Source organism: Linepithema humile, chromosome 4 (genome assembly GCF_040581485.1).
Source record: "Linepithema humile isolate Giens D197 chromosome 4, Lhum_UNIL_v1.0, whole genome shotgun sequence".
NCBI lineage: Eukaryota > Metazoa > Arthropoda > Insecta > Hymenoptera > Formicidae > Linepithema > Linepithema humile.
In genome coordinates, this window is record NC_090131.1 from 11,915,389 (window position 1) to 11,928,405 (window position 13,017).

The 13,017-nt window shown below is 45.7% G+C and overlaps 1 protein-coding gene across 1 annotated transcript; it reads right to left on the reverse strand.

The window, feature by feature from the left end:
• Window positions 1–10,797: 10,797 nt before the first annotated feature.
• Window positions 10,798–11,475, reverse strand: LOC136999523 (uncharacterized). The gene has a single exon (XM_067353863.1). The coding sequence runs from the start codon at window positions 11,473–11,475 to the stop codon at window positions 10,798–10,800; it is 678 nt and encodes a 225-aa protein (XP_067209964.1).
• Between the last annotated feature and the right edge of the window lie 1,542 nt (window positions 11,476–13,017).

Here is a 13,017-nt window from a genome sequence, read left to right on the forward strand (position 1 = left end):
CAAAGGTGCAGTTAATCCAAAGATAAGTTTAGATTTTGAAAGTTTTTTAGTAAAAGTGATAAATATTATTATCACTTTTGTGCTATGGTTGTTTAGAATCAAAAAATTACTTTTTTTAAAAAAAGGTAAAAAAAAGATGCCAAGTGCACGCTCTTGTCACAACTAAAACAAAACCGTATTGTTTTATCTTTCAAAAAAATTGTCGTATATATTAAACCTTTCAAAAAAATCTGTCATATATATTAAAACCTTTAAAAAAAAACTTGTATATATTAAAATCTTCAAAAAAGCTGTTATATATACTTTCTACAAAAAAATATGATATCAGGAAATGGCACCAAGTGGGACTAAAGAACTATGAAAAAAGTTGTTCACTATTTCTATAAAACTCTTCTTTAAAACTCTTGTACATAAAGTTGTCGTATATACGAGGTGTGATCAAAAAGTAAGGTGACTTTTTGAATTTTGCGCGCTCTGTACACTCTAACTTCAAAATTTTTTTTTGTTGTGTTGGTACACTCGTCACGATCATATGTTCACAGTTTTGACTATATAGCATGTGTTGTTTTTATGTGAGAGGCATAAAGGTTAGACTCGTGTTTGCGTGCTCGGCAATTTTTTACTGTTGAAAATAATGGAGCAGAGAGTTTGTATTAATTTTTGTGTAAAAAATGGTATTAAGTGTTCAAAAACTCTTGAAATGTTAACAGTGGCGTACGGTGAGTCAACTTTGAGCAAAAAAAATGTTTATAAATGGTATAAGTTATTCTAAAAAGGCCGAGAAAATGTTAACGATGAACCTCGCTCTGGACGCCCCAGCACGTCAAAAACCGACGAAAATGTTCAGGAAGTGAAAGAAATTGTGTTGAAAAATCGTCGAATTACGATTAGAGAAATAGCTGATGATCTTAACATATCGTTTGGCTCATGCTAATCAATTTTAACGGATGTTTTGGGTATGACACGTGTGTCAGCGAAATGCACCTGCGCACACGTCGTTACTAGTGAGTAGTTTTTTGGCCAAAAACAATACTATCATCATGCCTCAGCCACCGTATTCACCAGACTTGGCCCCCTGCAACTTTTTCCTCTTCCCAAAATTGAAAAGGCCTATGAAAGGATGAAGATTTGCGACGATTGAGGAGATTAAGGCTGCATCGCTAGAGGAGCTCAAGGCAATACCCAAAAGTGCATTTCAGAAATGTTTTGACGACTGGAAAAAGCGCTGGCACAAGTGCATTGTATCAGAGGGGGATTATTTTGAAGGGGATAACATAATTTTGGATAAATAAATAAATATTTTTTTATAAAAATGAAAAGTCACCTTACTTTTTGATCACACCTCGTATATTGTAATTAACTATATTATATACTATATTTTACCATATTTTACATATACTATACTATATATACTATATATATTATAAAAAATAAATACATAAATATGTTACGTCCTAATAGAAGTTGAATTTTTCGTTGGGCTCGGCGATCAACGTAAACGGATCTGACCGCACGAGCCGAGCGGCACGTTTAGAACTTGCGACGGGTCAGCGACTGGAAGAGTCGTTTTTACTCCATCGACAGGTCAACCTTGGTTCCTTTTTTGGGTCAAGGAATTGAATCCCTTTTACCCGGGACGGAACCTTTGTGCGCAATTTGAGAAAGAAGGTATGAGGGGGTGACGAACGAGGAGGGTGATTAAATGAATAAGTACAAAAGTTTAATTTATTATAGGCTTAATATTTTAATTTAATTAAATTTTTAATTTTGATACAAATAAACTTAACCCTTAATCGCATGTGTGCTTATAATTTTATTTGTGTATTGTTTACAATGGTGATTGAGAGTATGATTGTGTGTGTGTTATTCCTCAGGGGAGAGGACTAGGTTTAGAAAGTCAAACTCTGTGAATACAGGGTGAGGAAGATTGGGAGGAGGCTCAACGTATTCTATGGTGGTGGTTTCGGAGTTGACGGATATGTTATCAAACTCCGGATCGTTATGTGGGAATTCCTGCAGTTGAGCCTCTACTGGAAGAGGATGGAAACGGACAGGCGAAGGGGGTCTGTACTCCAGGAGCTCTTCAAGGATCGAAGAGATAGACCTGGGAGTAGGAAGTGGTGGAGGGTCGAACACGGGGAAGGGTTGAGGAGGTTGTTGAGGAGATTCCTGAAGAATCGGTGGTAATACAGGAGATGGGTCGGTTTGTGTGTGTGTGGTTGTACGAGAGTTATTGAATGATGACGAGTGTCGCCTAATTCTAACGGGTCTTACGGTGACCCTTGCCGCGTATCTAATATACGGAGGGAGAAATATGGCTAGGCATAGTGCGAATGCCGAGAAGTCTGAACGGTTCCTACGATTGCTGGGTCGCGACGAATGTTCAGTTCTCATTGATAAATAACAAAAAAATTCTAAACAAAATGAGGACGGAGCACATAATAGGAATAAAGTAAATACCAGTGAGAGGAAAAATAAAAACAAAATGAACCAATTTCCTTGCAGGGTAGTTTCGGATCGGGTTGAGTAGGTTCGGTGGTTCTAAGCGGACGCCCCGTTGAGGGATGGTGCTGTATATGCCTCCTGTTCTTTGTAAATGTGTGAGCACCTTGCTGCGGGGTGTCGTAAAGATGATGAACCTCTATTCGAGATGCACCACTTGGTCACGGCAAAGTGGCTATTGGTGACTCTACTCGCGACCAGTTTTATCCTTTACTTCGCGCCCCGAACTACTCGAGAAACTGTTTCAAGAAACTGAGGTTGTTTTCCAGCAAGACACAAGTTGACACAAATCGACACAAGTATCACTCTGTCTTTGTTCGATATTCAATGAGCAACAGAGAGAATAATACTTTTGTGTCGCTTGTGTCTTTTCGTGGAAAACTACCTGAGTAAAACTGTGTGAAGAACTGTGCAAAAAAACTACCTGAAGAACTGTGAATAATTGTGTCTGGAGCTACCAGAACACGGGTTTTTATACCCTTTCCTTGGGGTAAATCCATTTGGAAAATCTTAGGTTTTTGAGGCGGGGATCGAATAGGAATTAGTTTTGCGAGAAGATTTTTAATGTGGGAGAGGATGGCGTCATTTTTAGCTAATAGGATTAGATTTAGGTAATTAGGTTACTTGAAATGGGGGTAGGAAGAAAGGGGCCTAACGAATAAGGAATAGCGTCGTTTCGGATCCATATACGATGGGGGTAGATTTTTGAGGTGGCGTAATCCAGTTGGTGTTAATTAGCATATGTGGGGTGCATCTCAGTGTCTTAAGATCTGGATGGGCGTAGTCTTTAGACCATACGACGGAATGAAGGGTGGTCTATAGAGGTGCTTGCCCCGATTCCCGGCTGTCGGATTGGAGGGTTGAGAATCGGTATATGAGTTCGCGAGGCCTTGGGTCACTGATCTAATAAATTTAACAGTTTACGACTGTCGCGTGGCCCTGGTGTCGCGTGGAGAGTGCGACTAATGCATTTTGGTTTTCCAGATCTATTGAACACGTGCACCGTATCGTGCCTCCTCGGCGTGCGACTGCGGTCATTGCCCGATTGTCAATCGGTAAAACCCTATCTACTAGCTAGGGTTCCCGTAGGCGGAATCCAAGTATATGGCTAGCTGGTGTCAGTTTTTCTTTTTATTTCTTACTTTAAACATCTGGAGTCGACTAAAGACTCCAGTTACCGCAAGTTTTGACTTTTATGATTTTTCTGGCGACGATAGGCACGCTGAGCAACCAAGATATTTTGAAATATCTATCCCCCTTGCTATTTTTCTCTGTGAGAAGGTTCGAGTTCCTGGTGTATCATGAGAAAAACAGCTCTGGCGTTATAATATTCTATAAGAGTTTTTGTTGATCACACTCTTACTAGGTCTGGTATTTAATGAAAAAAAAAAGAATCGTGAAGTCTGATCAGGACGTAACAAATAAAAAAACAAAAAATTAAAATTAAAAAATTTTTTTAAATATTTAAAAAATAAAAATATTTAATTAAAAAATAAAAAAATATAAAAAATTTAATCAAAATAAAAAAATATTTATTAAAAAACGAAAAAACTTGGCGCTGCTACAGTAAACTACATGTTAATTTCATTGCTTTATAATACTTTGTGGTGTAGCAGCGCCAAGTTTTTTTGCGTTTTTTAATAAATATTTTTTTATTTTGATTAAATTTTATATATTTTTTTATATAATGAAATATTTTTATTTTAAATATTTAAAAAAATTTTTTAATTTTAATTTTTTGTTTTGTTATTTATGTATTTATTTTTTTATAATATATATAGTATATATAGTATAGTATATGTATAATATGATAAAATATAGTATATAATATAATTAATTATATATACGACAGCTTTATGTACAAGAGTTTTATAGAAATAGTGTACAATTTTTTTCATAGTTCTTTAGTCCCACTTGGTGCCATTTCCTGATATCATATTTATTGGAGATTGAAGTCTCGCGCCGTGGCGACTCGGCGCTTCTCGCGGTTCCAGCGTAACCGAGTTTCTCTCGGGAGAGGGCGCGTGCTCTAGTCTGTCGTCGCGTGTTCCTTATGCGGACTACCCCACTTCACTTCGATCGTAGATCTCGGTTAAAAAACGGTGTCTGTCGTGTATTTTCGCAAAATAAACGTGTGTATCTCTGTGACTATCTGATAACTGATCGCCTCATTTCCTTCCCCTGCCTAACTCTAACAATATTTTTTTTGTAGAAAGTATTGTAACGGTGCATATTTTTACACCTCACGGGCGGTGCGTAACAATGCGGAATTTCGACGGTGCGTAAGTAGCAAAGCAGATTCTTACGACGCGGAATAACTCGCCGGTTCGCCAGAATTCGTTCGAGTGGTTTTCGGGAGACTCCAAATTAACAAAAGCAAATTAAAAACAAAATAAATATTTATTCAAGAGAGCATTTGGACTGAAGAAAGGTATAAATATTTACAATGAGTACATAAGTATTTTTCCTATCGGTTAAACTATCTAATATTTCAACGGTGTAAACGGGTATGGATCTAAATATGAACGAATGGACAACTATCGGAAATAATCGGATAACTGCGTAAATCATTAAACGTGTTGCGCCTTTGGCCGAAATTAAACAACTTAACCTATTTAATCCTAAACTAATTTTGGTCGGTTAGAAAAATACGGCAAAGATAACATAAACGTATAAGTATAATTAATCCTAAGTCGGTCGGTTTTCGTACGGCACGGAGTAAAAATATTAAAAAATAAAAATATTAAAAAATATACGCGTATATCCGAGCCTTGCTGAGTCGTCGATGATTGCCGGTGCGCTATGTCCGAAGACAGAAAGAATCTTCTCTCTTACGCGGGGTATAGGAAGTCGAACGCCGGGAACACCCGACCGAAGCAGAGAACGCCCTGCGCCTAGAACGACGGGGTATAGGAAGTCGAACGCCGGGAACACCCGACCGAAGCAGAGAACGCCCTGCTTCTAGATCGACGGAATGTCGAAAGTCGAACGTCGGGAACACCCGACCGAAGCAGAGAACGCCCTGCTCCTAGAACGACGGAATGTCGGAAGTCGAACGCCGGGAACACCCGACCGAAGCAGAGAACGCCCTGCTCCTAGAACGACGGACGGGATAAAAGCGAGTACGACCGGAGCTTCAGAGTGCGCCCTGAGGCTTGTCCGAGTCGTACTCGGGGAAATGGTCTCGGTCTGCTCCGCGAGCCGGCTTTTATACTGGTCACGCTACCCCCACTTGAGGTGCTACCCTACCCGGCAGCTACCCCTTCTCGAGCTACTACCCTCGAGTTGGAGGATCGGAATGCGGCCCGCGATGGGGGGTGTTTATGCGAAACCTGAACGGCGCTTAGTAACAGCGTATGCTGTTACAGTATATATAATAACTTTTTTAAAAATTTTAATATATACAAGTTTTTTTTTAAAGGTTTTAATATATGTATATAACAGGTTTTTTTGAAAGGTTTAATATATACAATTTTTTTTAAAAGATAAAACAATACGGTTTTGTTTTAGTTGTGACAAGAGCGTGTACTTGGCGCCTTTTTTTATCTTTTTTTAAAATGACTAAACGTGAGGTCGAAACGTATATATTTATTAGTAGTATAGCTAGGTGAGTTCTAACCCAGGATCAATGACGGGTGCGGTAGAAAAGGGGAAGAATGATATCGGATTACACTGCGTCAGCACTTTTGGAGAGGAGGGGGTTATCGGATTACGCTGCGTCAGCACTTTTCGAGGGGAGGGGGGTATCGGATTACACTGCGTCAGCACTTTGGAGAAAAGGGGGATATCGGGTTACACTGCGTCAGCACTTTTGGAGGGAAAGGAGATATTGGATTACGCTGCGTCAGCACTTTTGCAATGTGTGTATCAGAGATTACAAGAGATTGGAGGGGATAACATATTTTACGGATTACGTCATCATTTTTTAGAATTTGCAGGCGCCATTTTGCGCCGTCAGCACTTTCGACACCATTTTGCGTTGTTACAAGAATGATATCATCACTATTTTTAGCAGTAGCCACATCAACATTTTTTGACGCCATGGTTGCCAGATTTCTTTATATTTAGTCAGCACTTTTAATAGTGTCGTGTGCAAAAGCCCATAGCAACAGGCAGCTACGTCAGCATTTTGGGCGCCATTGTTGCCATATTTCAATGTTTTAATCAGCATTGTCAGCATTTTTTAATTAGTGTCGTGTACAAAAAGCGGGTATAAAAAGCTCGCAAAAAATACAAACTGTCACAGTTATCTGAAATCATTTGGACAATCACTACTTTGCTGCAACGCTTTATCTAAATTATAGGAACGATGTTTTCTACCAAACAGCAGACAACTGTGACTAGTCTGACCAACAAACAGCAAGGTGTGGAGACCTTCACGAAGAAGCGGAAATATTCGCCCAACGAGTAAGTTGGCTCTCTTACTATTTGTACTTTTAAACTCACCGCCATTGTTACACTTTGAACTCACGCAAGCTTTTTTCCACAAAAATGGAAGTAATTCGCCAAGCATCGATAGAAGCATGATCACCTCCCAGAATTTTGGCTAGAAAATACCCGTTGATACCCGGAGATTTAGCTACACTGGGCGCGGTGGCCAAGGTGGCGGATAGGAAGACGCCCAGTGTGAGTTTTCTGATGGGACTCAGTGCTGCTGGGTAGTGGCGGTTATAACCTGGCCCCACGGAAGTAAAACCCTGTGGAGAGTAAGGGAAGACCGTTGCTGCGGACCAGCTCCCCAAGCCAAGTTGTAAGCCATCGTGGCGATGGCTGCATGTCACTGGGGGAGCAGTGTCGCGAACGATGCCTCTGGAGAACCGGACGAAAACCCAGAATATCCAGCCTTACCCACGCATGCGGGGCTCTGCGTGGGCGGACCGTGTAATTCCCTTGCTACTTGTGGGACCACTATGGATTTGACTAATCCAATGAACATAAACTTAGAGAACGAAGTGGGAAATCGGGAGGGCTCGCGTGACGGGTCTCCGAGGGAAGGAGCTGGGACGGTGGTGACGGACTAAACCCTAAAGGACTCCGGAAATGAAGCCGGCCCGGCTGCGCGGCAGGAGGCTTCACCTCCAGTAAAGAAAAATCGGTGCGGGGCCAAAAGAAGGAGGACGAAGCGGATGAGAGCAAGGACTCTGAAAGGGGCTCGCTCTCTTCCCGTGGCTCCCCCTTGTACGCCGGTGGAAATGGTGAAGGGGCACACCGATGGTAAACGTCGGAAGAGCTCCAATAAAACCCCTCCATCGGGCGGCCGTCCGCTGAAGAGGCAAAGGGCTCACAATGGGCACCATGCCTATTCGGACGCTGCTGACCCTCTGGCGAGGATGATTGTGGCAGAGGGCTACCCCGAAGCAGAAATCACTGCAGAGCAGTTGACACTGTTGAGGGATGCGGTCTCGAAAGAGATCGACGCGATCAAAAAGGGTTCGGTGCCCAGATTCCACAGCACATCTCTAAGGAGTAATGCGGCGGCGGTTAGATGCCGCAGGATTGGCTCGTGGGGCGGATCGGCGGCATCATTCCGTGGGAGGGCGCCAAGCTCAGGGTGATGGGCATGGACGCGCTTCAAAAGCAGCACAGGGCGGTGGTTTGGGTTTCGGGACCTCCCGAAAGCGCGGCCACGGTCCTGAAGCAGCTGGAGAAGCAGAACCCAGGTCTTGTCACCGGGAGTTGGAAGGTGTTCGCGGAGGGTAGGGGCCACCAGGGAAGGTGGGAATCTGGTCCTCGGTGTCCCGGAGTCCAGTGTCCTCAAATTGAGAACACTGGACTTCAAATCATTCTTTGGGCTCGACAGGATTGCCTTTCGGGTAAGTGGTGCCCAGGGGAGGGGGGTAAGGGGGGATAAAGAGGAGTCTCCTAAAACGGTCTCGTAGTTAACTGGCGGGATCGAGAGAGGTGGCCTTCACTCAGATTAATCTGCATCACAGCAAAGAGGCCTCGGCTTTGGCCAGGCAACATGCTGGGAGGCATACACGCATATCACTGATGCAAGAACCCTAAGTAATCCGGGGTTGCATTAGGGGCTTGGCGGCCTGCGGTAGGCTCTTTAGGGCCCCATCAGTGGATTGGCCCAGGGCCTGCGTGGCCGTCAAGGGTATGGAAGCCCAGCTAATACCTCACCTGTGTTGCAGGGACGTTGCGGCTGTGGAAGGAGATTTTACTGATGACTCCGGTGACAGGAAGAAAATGGTTATTTGCTCGGCCTACTTCTCTCATGACGAGGGGGAGGCGGTGCCGCCTGCACCGGTGATAAAACTGGCAGAATACTGCCAGGAGAAACGGCTTCCCCTGATCATGGGATGTGACGCTAACGCGCATCACACTGTGTGGGGAAGCTCGGACACCAACAAAAGAAGAAGGAAAGTGTTGGAGTTCCTAGCATCTACGGATCTGGAGATTCTCAACACAGGAGACGAGCCTACCTTCTGCACTATAGCGAGAAGAGAAGTGCTCGACATCACTGTCTGTTCCAGGAAGTTGATACAGGAGGTTGTGAAGTGGAGGGTCTCGACGGAGCCCTCGTTTTCAGACCATAGGCAGATCACCTTCAGGATAGCTGAGGCTAGAGGGAAAAAGGTTAAATTCAGGAACCCGAGGAAAACCAAGTGTGATTCCTATAGGAAAGACCTGGCCAGCAGTCTCAAAGGCTTCCCTAAAAGGCACGGGACAGAAGACAAACTGGAGACCTGTGTGGACTACTTGCAGAGGTCTCTGGTAAACTGCTACGAAAATAATTGTCCCGAAAGGGCGGTTACAAATAGTAGAGGAACTTTCAGGTGGACCCCTGGACTGCAGGGTCTCAGAGTGGCAACTCGCAGGGCCTGGAATAGAGCTAGGAACACGGGCCGCCAATCCGACTGGGACCTCTCTAGGAGGGCACAGAAGGAATATAGAGACTCTGTGGTTAGGGCGAAACTGGAAAGCTGAAGAAAGTTTTGCGAGGAAGTAAAAGGAATGCCCGAAACGGCAAGAATCTGCAGGATCCTCGCTAGGAACCCGAATCCGACTCTGGAAGCCATCGCAATCTCTGATGGGACGGTGGTGACTAGATAGCGATGTCTGGAGCATCTACTGGAAGTGAGCTTTCCGGGCTTCCAAAGGGAGCCGGAAGAGCTATTTGCATATGAGGAGCCGGGCTCACTCAGAAGAGCCCGACAAGCGGACTGTCGAATGGCGGCCAAGATTGTCATGCCCGAGAAGGTCAAATGGGCAATTAACACCTTCATGTCCTATAAGTCAACGGGACCGGATGGCGTCTTTCCGGCTCTTCTACAAAAGGGACTGGAACAGATCGTGGGCCCACTGACTCGAACCTTAAGGGCTTGTATCGCGATGGGCTACACACCCAGAGCATGGAAACTGGCCAGGGTAGTTTTCATCCCAAAGGCGGGAAGAACGAGCTACACCAAGGCAAAGGATTTCAGGCCAATTAGCCTAACATCGTTTCTCCTTAAGACACTGGAGAAGCTGGTGGACGCGTATCTGAGGGAGACAACCCTGTGGAGGCATCCTCTCCACAAAAATCAGCACGCATATCGTTCGGGCTATTCCACCGAGACTGCTCTACATCAGACGGTAGCGTTTATTAAGGAGCAGCTGGAAAGGAAGGGCTACGCAGTGGGTGCTTTCTTGGACATAGAGGGCGCCTTTAACAACACACCGCACGAGGTAGTGTGTGAGAAAGCCAGAAGAGGTGTCTCGATGAAGCTCGTCGAGTGGATCCGGGGCATGCTAGAAAGGCGTGTGATAACTTCGCTGGGAACTGCGAAAGTCTGTGGGTGGGTGGGAAGAGGCTGCTCGCAGGGCGGAGTACTTTCCCCACTTTTATGGTGCCTGGTAGCAGACGGATTATTAAAGGCACTGGACGATAGAGGCTTCACTGCACAAGGCTACGCGGACGACGTGGCAATACTTGTGCGAGGCCCTTTTCTAGAGACGCTTCTAGAGCTCATGCAGGGAGCACTAGAAGTTGTAGAGGAGTTGTGTCAGAGAACGGGTTTAGCGGTGAATCCACTGAAAACCGGTCTCACTGTCTTCACTCCCAAATACAAGGTGGGCATCATTGTGGGATCCACTCTTGGAGGAGTAAGGTTAGTTCCGACCAAATCAGTGAAATATTTGGGAGTTATCCTGGATAGGAAGCTGCTTTGGGAAGAGCACCTTCGTAACCGGTGCAAATAATAATAATAATAATAATAATATAACATAACGGGGGGGGGGCGTTCCTTTTTCGAAGCACCGCCCACGGCACCCAGACATTGTCCATTGTGCCTCCCCTCATAAACTTACTCATGAGAGACCCGCTTTTCTCCAAAAAAGAATCAGATCCCTCACCGGCAGCTCGCTGATCTGTTCAGGCCCAAGTAGTGCTGAGCCCAGCATCCTGTGTCTCAACCCTGCATGTGCAGGACAGTTGCTGAGTACATGAAGGCTTGTTTCCTCGTCGTCTCCACATGCCCTGCACCTGGATGTATCGCTACGCCCAAGCTTGTACATGTGGTAGTTTAAGGTGCCATGACCCGTCAGTACGTGTACCGCTGTCCTGGCATCTCTCCTACTCAGAGCCCTTATGCTCCAAGCCAGTTCCCTATTAGGAGTATCTCCCATCAGAACTCTAGCCTGTCTGCATTTGGACTCAGATTCCACTCTCCAATGTCTTAGATGTTCTCTGCGGAGCCATTCTTTGATCCTCCCCCTTCCTAGACAAAAGGGGATTCCCAGAGCCGGCCCCGGTCCTACCATCGTTATTTCTGAACCCGCTTTTGCCAGCTGGTCCGCACATTCATTACCCTGGATGCCCGAGTGACCCGGCACCCAGGTAACGGTGACTTCTCTCTTTCTCGCCAGATCGTTCAGAACGCCTCTGCACTCCTGAACCAACCGCGACGTTGTTGTTGGAGCCCTCAGCGCCTTGATGGCTGCCTGGCTGTCCGTACAAATTCTGATGTGCTCTCCCGCTTCTACCATACTCCGCAAGGTCTGAGCACAGCTTAGGATAGCCACAATCTCTGCTTGGAATCCCGTGGCATAACTTTCGAGAGAAATGCTCTCCTTCCCTCTGGAGTGTCAAAGAAGCCGGCCCCGGAGCACGTGTCCGTCTTGGAGCCGTCCGTATACCAGACATCCCCTCCACGCACTCGAGCCCCTAAGTTTCCACCTTTCTTTTCCTACTTTTCCGGCCTCGGTATATGCACTTTAAAGCGCCTATCAGAGGCCCGAATAATAGGTATTCTGTCCTGTCGCATCTCGAATATCGGATCCAACAGAACGTCTTCCGGCAGCCTCATATGCCGGACTCCCTTCTTCCATTTTAGTTCGCATCTTAGACGGTATGTCGCCACTGCTGCCGCAGCCACCACCACCTGATAAAATGGTTTGATGCCGAACATTACGCCCATCGCCGCCACTGGTGTCGTAACCATAGCACCCAGGACCCCTCTCAAAATCAGAGCCCTGACATGCTCCAGCGCAAATTTGGCTGTTTTTTTTTTTGCACCCTAGTCCACCATACTACGGCTGCGTATGTGAGTCTGGGGCGAAGTATGGCTGTGTAGATCCAATGTATCATACTCGGTTTCAAACCCCAAGTCTGTCCAAAGGTCCTTCTGCACATCCAAAAATACTGGCACAAGCTTTTGCACCGGTTACGAAGGTGCTCCTTCCAAAGCAGCTTCTTATCCAGGATAACTCCCAAATATTTCACTGATTTGGTCGGAACTAACCTTACTCCTCCAAGAGTGGATCCCACAATGATGCCCACCTTGTATTTGGGAGTGAAGACAGTGAGACCGGTTTTCAGTGGATTCACCGCTAAACCCGTTCTCTGACACAACTCCTCTACAACTTCCAGTGCTCCCTGCATGAGCTCTAGAAGCGTCTCTAGAAAAGGGCCTCGCACAAGTATTGCCACGTCGTCCGCGTAGCCTTGTACAGTGAAGCCTCTATCGTCCAGTGCCTTTAATAATCCGTCTGCTACCAGGCACCATAAGAGTGGGGAAAGTACTCCGCCCTGCGGGCAGCCTCTTTCCACCCACCCACAGACTTTCGCAGTTCCCAGCAAAGTCATCACACGCCTTCCTAGCATGCCCCGGATCCACTCGACGAGCTTCATCGGGACACCTCTTCTGGCGGCTTCCTCACACACTACCTCCTGCGGTGTGTTGTTAAAGGCACCCTCTATGTCCAAGAAAGCACCCACTGCGTAGCCCTTCCTTTCCAGCTGCTCCTTAATAAACGCTACCGTCTGATGTAGAGCAGTCTCGGTGGAATAGCCCGAACGATATGCGTGCTGATTTTTGTGGAGAGGGTGCCTCCACAGGGTTGTCTCCCTCAGATACGCGTCCACCAGCTTCTCCAATGTCTTAAGGAGAAACGATGTTAGGCTAATTGGCCTGAAATCCTTTGCCTTGGTGTAGCTCGTTCTTCCCGCCTTTGGGATGAAAACTACCCTGGCCAGTTTCCATGCGCTGGGTGTGTAGCCCATCGCGATACAAGCCCTTAAGGTTCGAG